The sequence below is a fragment of the Nerophis lumbriciformis genome, linkage group LG19, assembly GCF_033978685.3.
Source record: "Nerophis lumbriciformis linkage group LG19, RoL_Nlum_v2.1, whole genome shotgun sequence".
Taxonomy (NCBI): Eukaryota; Metazoa; Chordata; class Actinopteri; order Syngnathiformes; family Syngnathidae; genus Nerophis; species Nerophis lumbriciformis.
In genome coordinates this window covers 24,279,125-24,294,124 of record NC_084566.2, presented here as the reverse complement: position 1 = coordinate 24,294,124, position 15,000 = coordinate 24,279,125, and the positions used below count along the sequence as shown (strand labels likewise).

At 42.3% G+C, this 15,000-nt stretch overlaps 1 protein-coding gene across 1 annotated transcript in view; it reads right to left on the bottom strand.

Annotated features, from left to right (window-relative positions):
• Window positions 1-15,000, bottom strand: part of lamc1 (laminin, gamma 1) — a 46,846-nt gene that overhangs the window by 15,404 nt on the left and 16,442 nt on the right. The window contains exons 2-3 of the mRNA XM_061979191.2: window positions 3,386-3,690; window positions 1,791-1,921 (exon numbers count right to left, since the gene is read on the bottom strand). Coding sequence (XP_061835175.1) covers window positions 1,791-1,921; window positions 3,386-3,690 — 436 coding nt within the window. The remainder of the gene's footprint in view (window positions 1-1,790; window positions 1,922-3,385; window positions 3,691-15,000) is intronic.

The window sequence follows — 15,000 nt, the reverse complement described above, 5'->3', positions numbered from 1 at the left end:
ATAGTCCCCAGGCCCCTCTGTAGCGGAAAAGTTGGGAACCAAGGTCAAAAAGGTTAAGAACCCCTGCTATATACAATGACCCTGGTGGGAACTGCAGATGGAAATTAGCCTTTGGCTACAATTTGGCTCATTAACATTTTATATGTTCATTAATGTGCATTGTCCCATGTACTATAACAAATGGGGATTTTCTGTAAGGAGTTGTAATATACATCTATAAACAAGCTACTGGTGTGTTTAGTGGCACAGGCGAAAGTTAAGTCGGAGAAAGAGCGTTACTTAATGTTTCTGTGTGGCGCGGTAGCAAATGCATCATGGACCGCACCACTGATGTAGGCCCCATACAGTCAGGAGATCAGGCAGATCTGGTTTCAAATCTCCGTTTGGACATCTCTGTGTAAAGTTTGCATGTTCTCCCCGTGCGTGCTTGGGTATTCTTCGCCTTCCTCCTACATTCCAAAAATATGCATGTTAGGTTAATTCAGTCGTTCTCAAATAGTGTTGGGGGCGCGAGTGAGCTCAGGGAACATGCTTTTTTTGCCCTACCAGAATATGATAAAGCGTATGTAGCACTTAACTTCACTGTACCCACGGTAGGAGACGAGGAAAGACCAGTGTGTTGTTTCCTTTAATGTTAATAAGCTTACAATGTTATGCAGAGGTATAGTAATAACATTTTTATAGACAAATTATATTATTTATAGTTACGGTTATAGTTATAGTTATTTTCTTCTTCCTCAGGGGGGTGCAACAGAAAATATTTGAGACGCACCTGGTTAATTGGAAACTGTAAAATTGTCCATCGGTATGAATGTGAGTGTGAATAATTGTATAGGAAATGGATGGATGAATTTCATAAAACTACTGTAGTTTGTAGTACATCGTAACATTTTTCTTTTTACAGGCATCTTGCATGTTAAAAATGTGGTGTTGGGATGGGGGTCAAGCACAGATTAAATACAGTTCAATTAGAGTCCAATGGGTGGGGTTCATAAGTTGAGGTACCGTTGTACTTGCATCAGTTCAATAAGTACACAGTACACTGTGTACTTAGTTCCTGAATGTGTAAATGTTGACAGTTTGACACTAACACCTTCCTAAAATGGCAATCACAATATTTACTTTCTTTTTACATTTGGAAAGGTTTTTTTAGTCCCTCCCCTTCCGCTATATTGCCAAGATGGCGACTAATGAGGGTGGTAAGTGTCCATCCCTGCACACTGACTGTTTTTAATTGTTTTGGAGTATGGACAGTTTACTGCATTTTACCATATTTTCTACACTTCAAGAGTCCGCACACATGTACTTAAAAGACTTTAAAGTGTAAGTACACAAGTGCGCCAAATTGAGACACATCCAATGACTTCAGCCAGCTGTTAGCGGTTCAGCTTTCGAATGTATTTTGGCAATGTGGGAAAAAAGGTGGTGTTGGTTCAGTGTGTTGGTCAGTAAACCTCTTCATAATAATCATGGTTGTGTTTGCATGATGCTGGACTCCTGACTGGTATGGGGAACATTCAGAGATGATAAATTCATGCAAACACTCCAAGTCTAAGTCAAACAAGGAGGACAGGTGCTAAAGTCCAGGACTTGTCCTTTTCTTCCGCTTGTCACGCTGCTGGTTCCACCCCATTCCGGTTCCCCTGTAATCCGGGCCTGTTGCCCAGGAATGCCAGGAATGCCGGCTGTGTAATGGAAATGTGCTCCACATTTCAAAGAGATTATTCCAGCTTCTGTAATGTGAAAAAAAGCACCCGCTCACACACAAAGACAACATTCCCAGCGGTTACCTTCCACCCACGGCGAAGTCGGAGATGGCGTAGTAATAGGACTTGAGCACCTTGGGGTCGTTGAACACCTCGTCACCAAACGTGTTGAGCCTGTTCAATGTCACCTTGATGTCGGTGGCCGTCACCCAGTCCTGCAACAGACACAACATTGGGTCGTCATCATGGTCACAGGAAATTCACTAGCATTGCTTTGCTTGAGACTCGCAGTCTCGTCACAGGCGATAAAAAGTTTCGCAACATGGGGGGGGGGAGGACAAGACAGCCAAGGCCAGCGATAAACCTCCTGTTGATAGCATGCTTAGCTATCTGCCCTCAGGGGTTTTTTCTGCAGCAGAGTGAGATTTCACAGCAACTGCTCTGAGATAAACAATCAGCGTCTCCCAGGAATATTCACCTCTAACGCTGGAGGGATTGCCTGAAACAGACGCTCCTTCCAGCGTCTGTCCAGCCGTGACACAGACTTGGATTTCCTTGTTCTTGTGCACGCACCAGCAAGCTAGCAAACACACGCTAGTGTTAGCTTTGTTTGAGCAGGTGTTTCCACACTTTTGTTCTTCAAATGCCGTCTAAATAAAGCTTCATGCAAACACAGCTAAGGCACTGTTGACTCCTGGCTATCACACAGACATGTCAATCATTAAACGCGCAGGTTAAAGGTCAACAGGAAGTGAGCGTGTGTGAACATCGGCTCGTGTGCTTGCAAGTTTGGCTCTGTCATCGTTGGACGCTCTGCAGCTGCTGTAAAGCGTCCTCACAGGAAGAGAGCCCTCCCTCCCTGCAGCTGTGCCTATTCTCGCCGTCTGCTCGCCATCAATCATACAACGTTGTGGAAGCTTCAGCTGGAATGGAACAACAGTACACTTATCCCTGTGCACGTACACACATGCACACAGTGACCATAGCATGATGCACACTTCTTTTTCTCACCAGCAGATGGTGTTGGGGTAACAGTCACATTTGTATAACAGACATGGAGCTTGATTGACATTTGTCTTTGATGCTACTTAGATGTTAGCCTAGCTAGGGGAAGATACAACAGCAGCGGACTGTTTTGATGCATCGCAAAAGCGGTAATGTGGAGTTCTAGGAGAAGCCAAAAAGCAAATGTCTCAACGTTGGTGAGAAGAGACAAACCACAAAAGGCAGGAGTGTCCGTATTCTACAATACAAACCTGATGAGCGAGCCGCTGGTTGGTTAAACATGGCGGCATGGTGGTCAAATGATCACCTTCCACCCCCACACTCCTAGCAGGAATGTGGCAGTGACACCCAGCCGTCTGACGCCTCCGAAACGCCGCCGCCTCTCCAGCGCTTGGTAAAAATAACTCCATGTCCACAGGTCAAATAAGGAAGTCAAGAGCTGCTAAACACGGAGGACGAATATTCCAGCGGATGATTCTGCTTTAAGTTTAATAAATGTTACTGAGTGGGACTGCCTTTCTCGGACAAGAGTATCTAAGGGCTTCCGCAGTGAAGAGGTATGGTCACATGAGCTAAACGTGATCAAGAAATACAACACACGGTCAGTAGGTGTCCAACACAAGCGCTGTATCTCGTGCACGTGTACTTCCTGCTCGTGGACATGCAACACCCACCTGCAAAACAGGGCTGTGGTCAAAGTTGTAGGCGCTGGGTCTACCCTCCAGCGTGGAGAAGGCCACGTTCCCGCCAGTCAGCGGCGAGATATCGCTGAAGTCATCGGTGCAGAGCGCCTGCTGCTCATCTTCGCCGGTGCGGATGAAGCCGCGGTTGGTCTTTCGGTACGTCTTCTCACACGAGCCGCTGTAGTACTGGTACGGCACCCAGGGGCCGCTCTCGCTGCTGCGCTTGAAGATGGCGAAGCTCTCCGGCCGGCTGGTGTGGAACTTCAGCCGCACGTACGTGATATCAAAGGCCTTACCTGCGGGCAAAGATAGGATCAAAGGTCACGCATGCTAACATAGTTACACCACATTTCTACGTTGTCTTCTCATCATCGGCAGCCATCTTGTGAGGACGAGCAGCCGAGACATACCTGACAAGTCTAAACAGGTCACAGGATGTGTGTGTGTAGATGTGGGTGAGGGGTGGGGGGTCTGAGTCAAAGAATCTGTTCTGTAAACAATGTGATGACAGGGGGGCCTCAGCTGGGGGCCTCAGTGTGCAAATAAAACAGAAGAAGCTGATTGGCTGGATTTTTATTACAGGAAACATGAAGAAACAGCAAACAAGCCCCCCCTCTGAGTCTCTGTCTGTGTCTTGTACGGAATTAATCAAAGTTCAGTTAGCAGCTAGTTCTTTAAGCACCGTTAAGTTCCCCCCACCACAATCAAGCCCTGACATGAAAAGACAGTCAAAGAGCTTTTCTTCCTCACACTGGTGGGCGGGGTCAACTGGACGATATGACACGCTAACAGCAGTAATGTAGGAAGCCTGGCGAGAGAGAGAGGATGATGGGACTTTTCCTGTCCCGTTTTGGACATTGACAGCCGAGCGAGCACAAAGGAGGCAGCGAGCCACCCCAAGCTAACTTCCTGCGTCAGCAATACATAACTAGCACATGGGTGGCCTCCCCGCCCCCAGCAGAGAAGATTTTGACACAAACTTTGTGCTCGATGTTTTCCAGCAGGTTTCCACAACGCCGCCAAACAAGTGTTTTCAAGGACATTTTCCAGCATTCCTGGGAGCGCTCTTCAGCCACGGGGGAGGTAAGGGGCGTGACAATTGTTGTGGAGGGGAAGGGGGCGGGGGGCAGGGTCCAATTAAATTTCCTCCCATGACTTCATCACATTCTTGAGCGGCCAAACAATGAACGCTTTTGACCGGCGGCGTGGGCCCTCGGAGCCTCGTTGCAGCTCGCCATCACTGCTATAGGTGAAAGGTCAACTCGGCTGTGCGTGCCCAACCGCTCCCATGATGACCTCACGGCCACACGCCCACATGCAGGGTCGCCGACTCCGCCTACAATATTCTCTGCCCGGCGGCCATCTTGATTTAACATCTGCAGACTGAGGACGCCATCCCCTCACTTTCATCTTTTGTTTCATCAACAACACACCAGCGCTCTGATTCAACCAGACCATGTCACGTGACTGCAGGTGACAACAAGTCTGGTGTGTATGTGATATGTGGCCCCTCTCCCATGTAATTACATAGACCACAAAACAAGCCTCCCCCACCTCTTCCAAGTGTCACCACAGCAGGAATACCTTTTCACGACCCGTACCTCCAACAACATGCTCCATCCTCAGAACTGAGACAGCACTTTTTGTCTTTAATGGAACACACACACACACACACACATGCACACACACGCAAGGGCTGCACGATTTTAAGAAACACATAATTTGCGATTTTCTCTCCAAAATTGTGATTTTCAATTTTTTACATAATGCATTAAACTAAAAAAAAAACCACTTTACTGCAACAGCTCCGTTGTCAAAAGGCGACAGTGGTGAAATGTGTGTATGTTTGTAAGCGGTAGAAAATGGATGGATATATATATATATATAAATATACACATACACACATACATATACACTGTTGGCGTTAACGCACTTTTTGTGTCTTTTTACGCATTGAACTGTACGATTTTAAGAAACACATAATTTGCGATTTTCTCTCCAAAATTGTGATTGCCATCCATTCATCCATTTTCTACCACTTATTCCCTTGGGGGTCACGGGGGCGCCGGAGCCTATCTCAGCTACAATCGGGCGGAAGGCGGGGTACACCCTGGACAAGTCGCCACCTCATCGCAGAATGTATTTTATACATAATGCATTAAACTAAAAAAAAAAACACTTTACTGCAACAGCAACAACTCCGTTGTGTCTTTTTACGCATTGAAATCAGAAAGGACGTGCATTTCCGGAAGTCCGCGCGCCCACAGGACGCAGATTTTTTTTTTTTTTATCCGACCCTGCCTTCTTTGGGTCAAAACTCCGGTTTGCTTGTTTTTTTTTATCGATTATCGCTTTCTGCCGGTGTTTTGTTTATATTTGCCGGATCAAATTTCTGTTCCCGTTTATTGCATTTTTATTAGGGGTGTAACGGTACGTGTATTTGTATTGAACCGTTTCGGTACGGGGGTTTCGGTTCGGTTCGAAGGTGTACCGAACGAGTACACATGCTAGCAGCGACCAGGCTATGACAACATGTAAAAGCCAGAGCTGGAAGACCCACCTGCCTCGTTAAGATCTCCCGTTTGGGAACACTTTGGCTGCGCGATACAACAATGGAGGATGGCGGTTTGCCGACATTGTTCAGCAGCTGCTTCTGACAACACGTCAAACATGTGTTGCACCTTTCCTGCTTCCGGCTCCCAGACCGTAGTCGAGGAGCGCAGGGGAGACACTCCTCCAGGGCTGATGTATTCTCGGGGGCAACACCCTTCACTCTACCCGTCAGTGGGTCTCCACAGCTCCGGACTCCAGGGTAAATGACGAGTCCGGCGATTAGTTGCAAATCGTGGCTTTATTGAGGTCTTGCACATAGCCAATCCAACAAAACACTAGCCACTCCCCGCACTCAAGCTACCGCTCCCTCACCTCGCTCGCCCACACACTCACCTCACATGCTGTCACATATTAAAGGGCCACACACACACATACGCTACTCTCATAACACATGCTAACTCATTTGAAGCATCACCACCGCATTCAAGCAGCCTCTCCTTGGCGAGTCAGGCAGGGCTAAAGCAATAACAAATGTTTTTATAGCAGCAGATTTAAGTCCATATTGCATTAAAAACTAGATTTTGACCCACTTCTATGGTGGAAGAACAATGAGCCTATATATCCTCTTACTGCCAAGTTAGCCAGGCTGGGGGGGGGGGAAGAAAAGTTAATCTGAGGCTGAGTTGACTTTAAACTGTTTAATGTTGCACTTTTTATATGTAGAAGAAAAGTTTTGTCATTTTATTTAATCTGAGCAACAACTTGAGGCAGTTTAATGTTGATTAACGTGGACCCCGACTTAAACAAGTTGAAAAACTTATTGGGGTGTTACCATTTAAAAGTTAAAGTTAAAGTACCAATGATTGTCACACACACACACTAGGTGTGGCGAGATTATTCTCTGCATTTGACCCATCACCCTTGATCACCCCCTGGGAGGTGAGGGGAGCAGTGGGCAGCAGCGGTGGCCGCGCCCGGGAATCATTTTGGTGATTTAACCCCCAATTCCAACCCTTGATGCTGAGTGCCAAGCAGGGAGGTAATGGGTCCCATTTTTATAGTCTTTGGTATGACTCTGCCGGGGTTTGAACTCACAACCTACCGATCTCAGGGCGGACACTCTAACCACTAGGCCACTGAGTAGGTCAATTGTACGAAATATGTACTGTACTGTGCAATCTACTAATAAAAGTCTCAATCAATCAATCAAAAAAAGCACTTTATATGTAGAAAGGTTTTGTTAAGAAACCATTCTGAGCCTTATCTTATTTAGTTTTTATTTTATATATGTTGACCACATTAACCCTGGCAATGGACCCTGTGTGTATATGTATGTTATGCCATTGTTTACAAATTTGGTAAATAACCAAAAAATGTATGTTTTGTTGTTTTCTTACTGTACCGAAAATGAACCGAACTGTGACCTCTAAACCGAGGTACGTACTGAACCAAAATTTTTGTGTACCGTTACACCCCTAGCTTTTATTGGTCGTAAATTTTGATTCGCTGAAAGTTTTATCAATCACAAATACTGCCTCAGTTTGCACTCGGACAACTTTACCGCGAAGGGCTGTCAAAAGTAAGACTTCATGGTAAACACTAAGGTGAGTGTAAAGTCAACCTTTTTAACTTAATCCTGTGCCATGGCTCCAGTAAATTAGTTGTTTTAGTCTTGGTGAGTCCATGGAAACTTCACTTTTATCTCCCGCTGGATCGACATCGTTCGAGGATAGAGACAGGTTGGCCGTTAGGTTCAAGCTAAACAGCACCCGACCAGACTCCTCCACCCCAAAAACATACTTTGCAGGTCAACAAACGGGGAAGAAAATATGTGCCTTTTGAAGTGTTAATGTGCGAGGAGTGTTCAAAAGGAGTCTCTTGGAGAAGTGGCTGACAAGTTAGCAAGTGTTGCTCGCATCGCTGACAGTGACGTCATTACCGTCATTGTTTACTGAAGCAGAGATGCTGACTGTGTGTTACGATAAACGCGCAAGCGTCGCCAGGCTCTGTTTTTTATCGGCAGACTTATCAGATTAAATGTTTTATCATCTATAGCAGGGGTGTCAAAAGTGTGGCCCGGAGGTCATTTGCGGCCCGCAGCTAATGTTTTAAAGGCCCATGGCACATTCTAAAAATACTATTAAAATAAACAAAAACATAACAAAAGTGGAATAAAAAAAGCTTACAGGTGAAATGTAATATAGAAAAAGTTGCAATGTTGACTAATAAAACAAAGCTGGTTTTTTTTCTTTAAAACTGTCATTGCTCAAAACATAACATTGAATCAAAATATAAATAAATAAATGGGTTATACTTGTATAGCGCTTTTCTACCTTCAAGGTACTCAAAGCGCTTTGACAGTATTTCCACATTCACCCATTCACACACACATTCACACACTGATGGCGGGAGCTGCCATGCAAGGCGCTAACCAGCAGCCATCAGGAGCAAGGGTGAAGTGTCTTGCCCAAGGACACAACGGACGTGACTAGGATGGTAGAAGGTGGGGATTGAACCCCAGTAACCAGCAACCCTCCAATTGCTGGCACGGCCACTCTACCAACTTCGCCACGCCGTCCGCAATCAATGTTTTTATGAATTATTGACCTATCCAAGATTACTTCACATCAAATATTCCACTTTGAAAAATATTTTTTGTGGAAGATTTTGCATATTTTGTGTTTGCCATAAAAAAACAGTTTTCTTTGACAAAAAGGGTAGAAAACTAATTTAGAATTGACGGATAGATCTGAAGTTGAGGTAGACTCTAGAGATTTAAGCTTTAAATAAATAATGTATGAATATATGTATAAATAATGTATAAATTATCGTGTGCCCTGGCACACGATTATCATAATTTCATGACCGAAGCAAAACACTTGTTACACTTTTATACTGAAATAAATACACCTACAACTTGTTAAATAAAAATATAGAAAAAGCTACAGGCAGCGGTAAAGTTTAGATCCATGAAGGAAAGAAGAAAGTGAATGAATGTTTATAACTGAATAAATGTACGTATGCATAAAAATTGTTTTTCTTTTGTATTATTTTTTAAATGAATTAAGTAACATTTGACAACCTTTTTCCAAAACACAATATAGAATGTGAGATATAACAGGATAATGCATACATTTATCATTTATATTCAAAATGCTTACAAAAAAGAGGGACCCCAAACATTTACTGTGGGACCCCGTTTTTATGACTTGATGGGGTCCCTGTGACCCCATTTTGAAAATTCCTAGCGCCAACACTGTATATACAAACTAGGGCTGTCAAACGATTAAAATATTTAATCACGATAATCACATTTTGTTCATAACTAACTCAAAAATTAATAGCGATTAATCGCAAATAGGTATAATTTTCTATCAATAATAAGTGTACCCTAGACAGATCATTTTCAGGTGGGGTGGCTTCATATTGCTGCATGACAATGTGTTACGCTTCTCTATTAATTAATAAAATGTAATATTCAGCCTACTAATCATTCTGTAATTAAGGACTCGACCAGAACATGTTATAAAACAATTTACACAATATTTCAGTCAGCCAGAAAAATCCGCCCCCGAATCTCCATATTCCTAAACTGACGTACTAGCATTTCTTTAGGTGCAAATATCCCAAAATAACATTACAAAACATCTCTGACAAAGCATGGTCGTAATGTAAGACATTTTTATTTTGTTAATGTAAGGATTTCCCCTAAAATTGGCAAAATACCTGTGGCGGCGTGAACGATATGACATCATCGTATGATTTGCTGTGATGCATATATTCTTTAAAAAGGCAAAAAAAAATTAATATACATTTAAAACAAATGTGTTATTATTTAGCATAGCATTATTATATGTATTATATTTTCTTACATAATATCGTTTTGTTGCATTTTAAAATTTTTGCTGTTGTTTTTTTTTTTTAGAGATTTCTCTAATTATTTTACTCACTTTTTCAGTAATTAAAAAAGTTTGGCAACAAATCTGGCATCTATTTTTGGTGTTATTGGCGACTGTACTCGTGTTTAGAGACTGTTTAGATTCTGTCGCGCCATGTCCTTGACAAAAAGTGAGCAGTAGAGAGCCTGACGTCACACTTGCTTCGCGTTGCTGAGAGCCTTTCTCTCATTAAAAGCCGCCAGTGTGAAGATCGCTGTCCACGGGTATATCTCGAACATATTAAAGTATGTCCACAGCGCGGACACGTTGCCTGCGCTCCAGACAACCCTGTGCGTATGGCTGGTGTTAACGTGTATGTTAGTGTGTTATGGTGGTCATTTTCCCATGGTCTGTGAACACATCGTGTCGGCTGAGAATGAGCAAGTGTTGTGTGTCTAGGAGTGAAGCACAGAGGCAGACGTGTGTGCACGGAGGAAATACTTGTTGGAATTGGGCCCATAAAAGCTAAAAAGAGTGCCAGACTTTGTTTTCTTCTGGACGCTACAATACATTATATTAGTTTATTTTGTTAGGTGTGGCGGTTAATATGAAGCCTGTACATTAAGGAGAAACCCTAAACGTAGTTAAACCGGATGTATAGTGTATATGTACACATATATATACACACCAGGGTATCAAAAGGTATTTCGATACTTTTCTAAAAAAAATAAAAATAAAAGGGGTACTACAAAAAATGGCATTCTTGGCTTTGTTTTAACAAAAAATCTTACGGTACATTAAACATATGTTTCTTATTGCAATCGAAGAACAATTTTGTCCTTAAATAAAATAGTGAACATACTAGACAACTTGTCTTTTAGTACCGGTAATATGTAAGCAAAAAAAGGCTCCTAATTTATCTGCTGACGTATGCAGTAACATCGTGTGCCATTTCTCATTAGGGACGGCGTGGCGTAGTTGGTGGAGTGGCCGTGCCAGCAATCGGAGGGTTGCTGGTTACTGGGGTTCAATCCCCACCTTCTACCATCCAGTCACGTCCGTTGTGTCCTTGGGCAAGACACTTGGCTGCTGGTTAGCGCCTTGCATGGCAGCTCCCGCCATCAGTGTGTGAATGTGTGTGTGAATGGGTGAATGTGGAAATAGTGTCAAAGCGCTTTGAGTACCTTTAAGGTAGAAAAGCGCTATACAAGTATAACCCATTTATCATTCTATTATTTTGTCAACATTTTAAAGGACAAGCTATAAAAATTGATTATTAAACCACTTGTTCATTTACTGTTAATATCTGGTTATTTTCTGTTTCAACATGTTCTGTCTACACTTCTGTTAAAATGTAATAATCACTTATTCTTCTGTTTGGATACATTAGTTTTGGATGATACCACAAATGTAGGTATCGATCCGATACAAAGTAGCTACAAGATCATACATTGGTCATTATCAAAGTCCTCATGTGTCCAGGGACATACAGTCGTAGTCAAAAGTTTACATACACTTGTGAAGGACATAATGTTATGGCTGTCTTGAGTTTCCAATAATTTCTACAACTCTTATTTTTTTGTGATACAGTGATTGGAGCACATACTTGTTTGTCACAAAAAACATTCATGAAGTTTGGTTCTCTTATTAATTTATTATGGGTCTACTGAAAATGTGACCAAAACTGCTGGGTCAAAAGTATACATACAGCAACATACATTATCAATTTTGGTGATGTAGAAAAGTTACAATCAAATCAAATTAGCTTCATGGCATGGCCTCTTAACTTCATGTGATTGTATATGACTGACGACACCTGTTGACTTCTCTGAGCCCATTTAAATAGGGCTCATGTGATGCAGTCATTAGACCCGGTTACAAACGCGACAATGGGAAAGTCAAAGGAACTCAGCACAGATCTGAAAAAACAAACTTTTTCCTGACTTGAACAAGTCAGGAAAACACTTGGAGCCATTTCAAAGCAGCTTAAGGTCCAAAGAGCAACTGTGCAGACAATTGCTCCTAAGTATAAAGTGCATGGCACAGTTTTGTCACTGCCACGATCAGGAAGAAAACGCAAGCTATCACCTGCTGCTAAGAGAAAAATTGGTCAAAATGATCAAGAGTCAACCAAGAACCACCAAAAAGCAGGTCAGCAATGAATTGGAAGCTGCTGGAACACAGGTGTCAGTGTCCACAGTCAAACGTGTTTTGTATCGCCATGGACTGAGAGGCTACCATGCAAGGAAGCCCTTGCTCCAGAAGCGACATCTTAAGGCTCGTCTAAAGTCTGCTGCTGATCACATGGACAAAGATAAGACCTTCTGGAGGAAAGTTCTGTGGTCAGATGAAACAAAAATGTTGCTGTTTGGCCACAATACCCAGCAATATGTTTGGAGGAGAAAAGGTGAGGCTTTTAATCCCAGGAACACCAACCCTATCATCAAACATGGTGGTGGTAGTATTATGCTCTGGCCCTATTTTGCTGCTAATGGAATTGGTGCTTTACAGAGAGTAAATGGGACAATGAAAAAGGAGGATTACCTCCAAATTCTTCAGGACAACCTAAAATCATCAGCTTGGAAGTTGGGTCTTGGGCGCAGTTGGGTGTTCCAACAGGACAATGACCCTAAACACACGTCAAAAGTGGTAAAGGAATGGCTAAATCAGGTTAGAATTAAGGTTTTAGAATGGCCTCCCCAAAGTCCATGTTAGAAAACCAACAAATTTAGCTGAACTGCACCAATTTTGTCAAGAGGAGTGGTCAAAAATTCAACCAGAAGCTTGCCAGAAGCTTGTGGATGGCTACCAAAAGCGTCTTATTGCAGTGAAACTTGCCAAGAGACATGTAACCAAATATTAACATTGCTGTATGTATACTTTTGACCCAGCAGATTTGGTCACATTTTCAGTAGACCCATAATAAATTTATAAAAGAACCAAACTTCATGAAAGTTTTTTGTGACCAACAAGTATGTGCTCCAATCACTCTATCACAAAAAGCCATGACATTATGTTCTTTAAAAGTGTATGTAAACTTTTGACCACGACTAATATATATATATATATATATATATATATAATATATATATATATAATATATATATATATAATATATATATATATATATATATATATATATATATATATATATATATATATATATATATATATATATATATATATGTCTTAATAAGGTTATCCAAAAAATAGTGCTCGATACCGTAGTAGAGCGCAATATATGTATGTGTGGGAAAAAAAATCACAAGACTATTTCATCTCTACAGGCCTGTTTCATGAGGGGGGGTACCCTCAATCATCAGGAGATTTTAATGGGAGCATTCGCATACCATGGTTTATATAGGGCACAGAGTGGGTGGGTACAGGCTGGCCTAGGGGCGTGGTGATTGGCTCATGTGTTACCTAGGAGGTGTTTCCGTCTATGGCGGCATGCTGTGACAATTTCGCTGCGCTTGTTGAGGGATGACAGGTCTGGACGGTAAATAATAAACAGTTTCTCTTTCAAGCATAGGTTGCATCTTTTATTACCACTATTGTAAGGTGTGCTGGATGCAAGAATTTGCCATGTTATTGAATATTCAACATTATTGTCTTTGAGGTCCCAAATGTGTTTGCTGAGTTCTGTGGTATTTCGCAAGTTTTTGTTCCTGAAAGAAGCCTTGTGATTGTTCCATCTGGTTTTGAATTCTCCCTCGGTTAATCCTACATATGTGTCGGATGTGTTAATGTCCTTGCGTATTACCTTAGATTGGTAGACAACTGATGTTTGTAAGCACCCCCCGTTGAGGGGGCAATCAGGTTTCTTTCAACAGTTACAGTCTTTGTTGGTTTTGGAGTCACTCTGTCTGGGGGCCGACGGCTCATTTGCAATTGTTTTGTTGTGGTTTGAGATGATTTGTCGTATATTGTTCATGCAGCTGTAGCTCAATTTAATGTTGTTCTTGTTGAATACTTTTCTTAGAGTGTTGTCTTTGGGAAAGTGTTTGTCAATCAGATTGAGGAATTTGTATCCAATGTTAGTTGAGACGTTTTTGCTGTATGGGGGGTTGTACCAGATGATGTCGTTTCGTTTTCTGTTCTTTTTTGGCTGGTTTTCTGGCGTGGGTTCATAGGTGAGGGTGAAATTGTATCCGCTTTCATCAAGGGCTTTTTGGTACGGGGGGGTTGCTTGGTCTGAACCTCGGTATTTACCGTGATGACGGACTGGCAGTGTGTCGCGCCTCGCCAAGGAGCAGCGAGAATACCAAGAAGCGCATATGCCAAATTTTCAAAGAGAACGGCCTACGGATCACGATTGAAGCCAACAAGCAAACCGTCAACTTCCTTGACGTCACTTTCAACCTGAGAAATAACAGCTACCAACCATTCACGAAACCCAACACAACACTCCAATACGTGCACCATGACAGCAACCACCCACCCACCACCACGAAAAGAATACCTACCGGAATCAATAAAAGGCTATCGATGCTGTCATCTAGCAAAGCTGAATTTGACCAATTGATTCATAAAAATATAACATTTACATAATAAAAATCAACTATGGGCTTCCCAAATGCTATAATAAATTAAGCATGATGAGTTGAGCATATGTCAGCATGTGGCCCCACTTTTAACTCTTTTTTTCAAACGCTTATTGCAAACGCTTACTTACAGTAAGTCATTAATTTGACTTTGTAAGTCATTATTTTGACTTAGAAAGTCATAATAATGACATACTTAGTATCTTAGGTAACTAGGACTGTTTTGTTTTTACTTTACGGAAAAAAAATATCGAGATATACAGTATACAGTATCGTATATCGCCATTCAGCAAATGGAGCAGAAAACACAACCAAAAATTTTAGGCTTCTTCACGCGACGATGTTCAAACCGTTTCTCCCGATTGTTCGATAAGAAACGAACCGATTCCATGGATTCGAATCCCTTTATGAGAACCGGTTCCCGTTATTGAAGCCACTATACCGTGTTTTCGCGACCATAGGGCGCACCGTATTAAAAGGCGCCGTGTCAGTTACGGGTGCTATTTCTGTATTTAACGCATAAATAAGGCGCAGCGTATTTTTGGCCGTAGGCATGGTTAAACATACACTAGCTTAAAACATACGCTAGCATGCATGGACGCTGTTTTAAAAAGGCAGCAGGAGCAAAGCT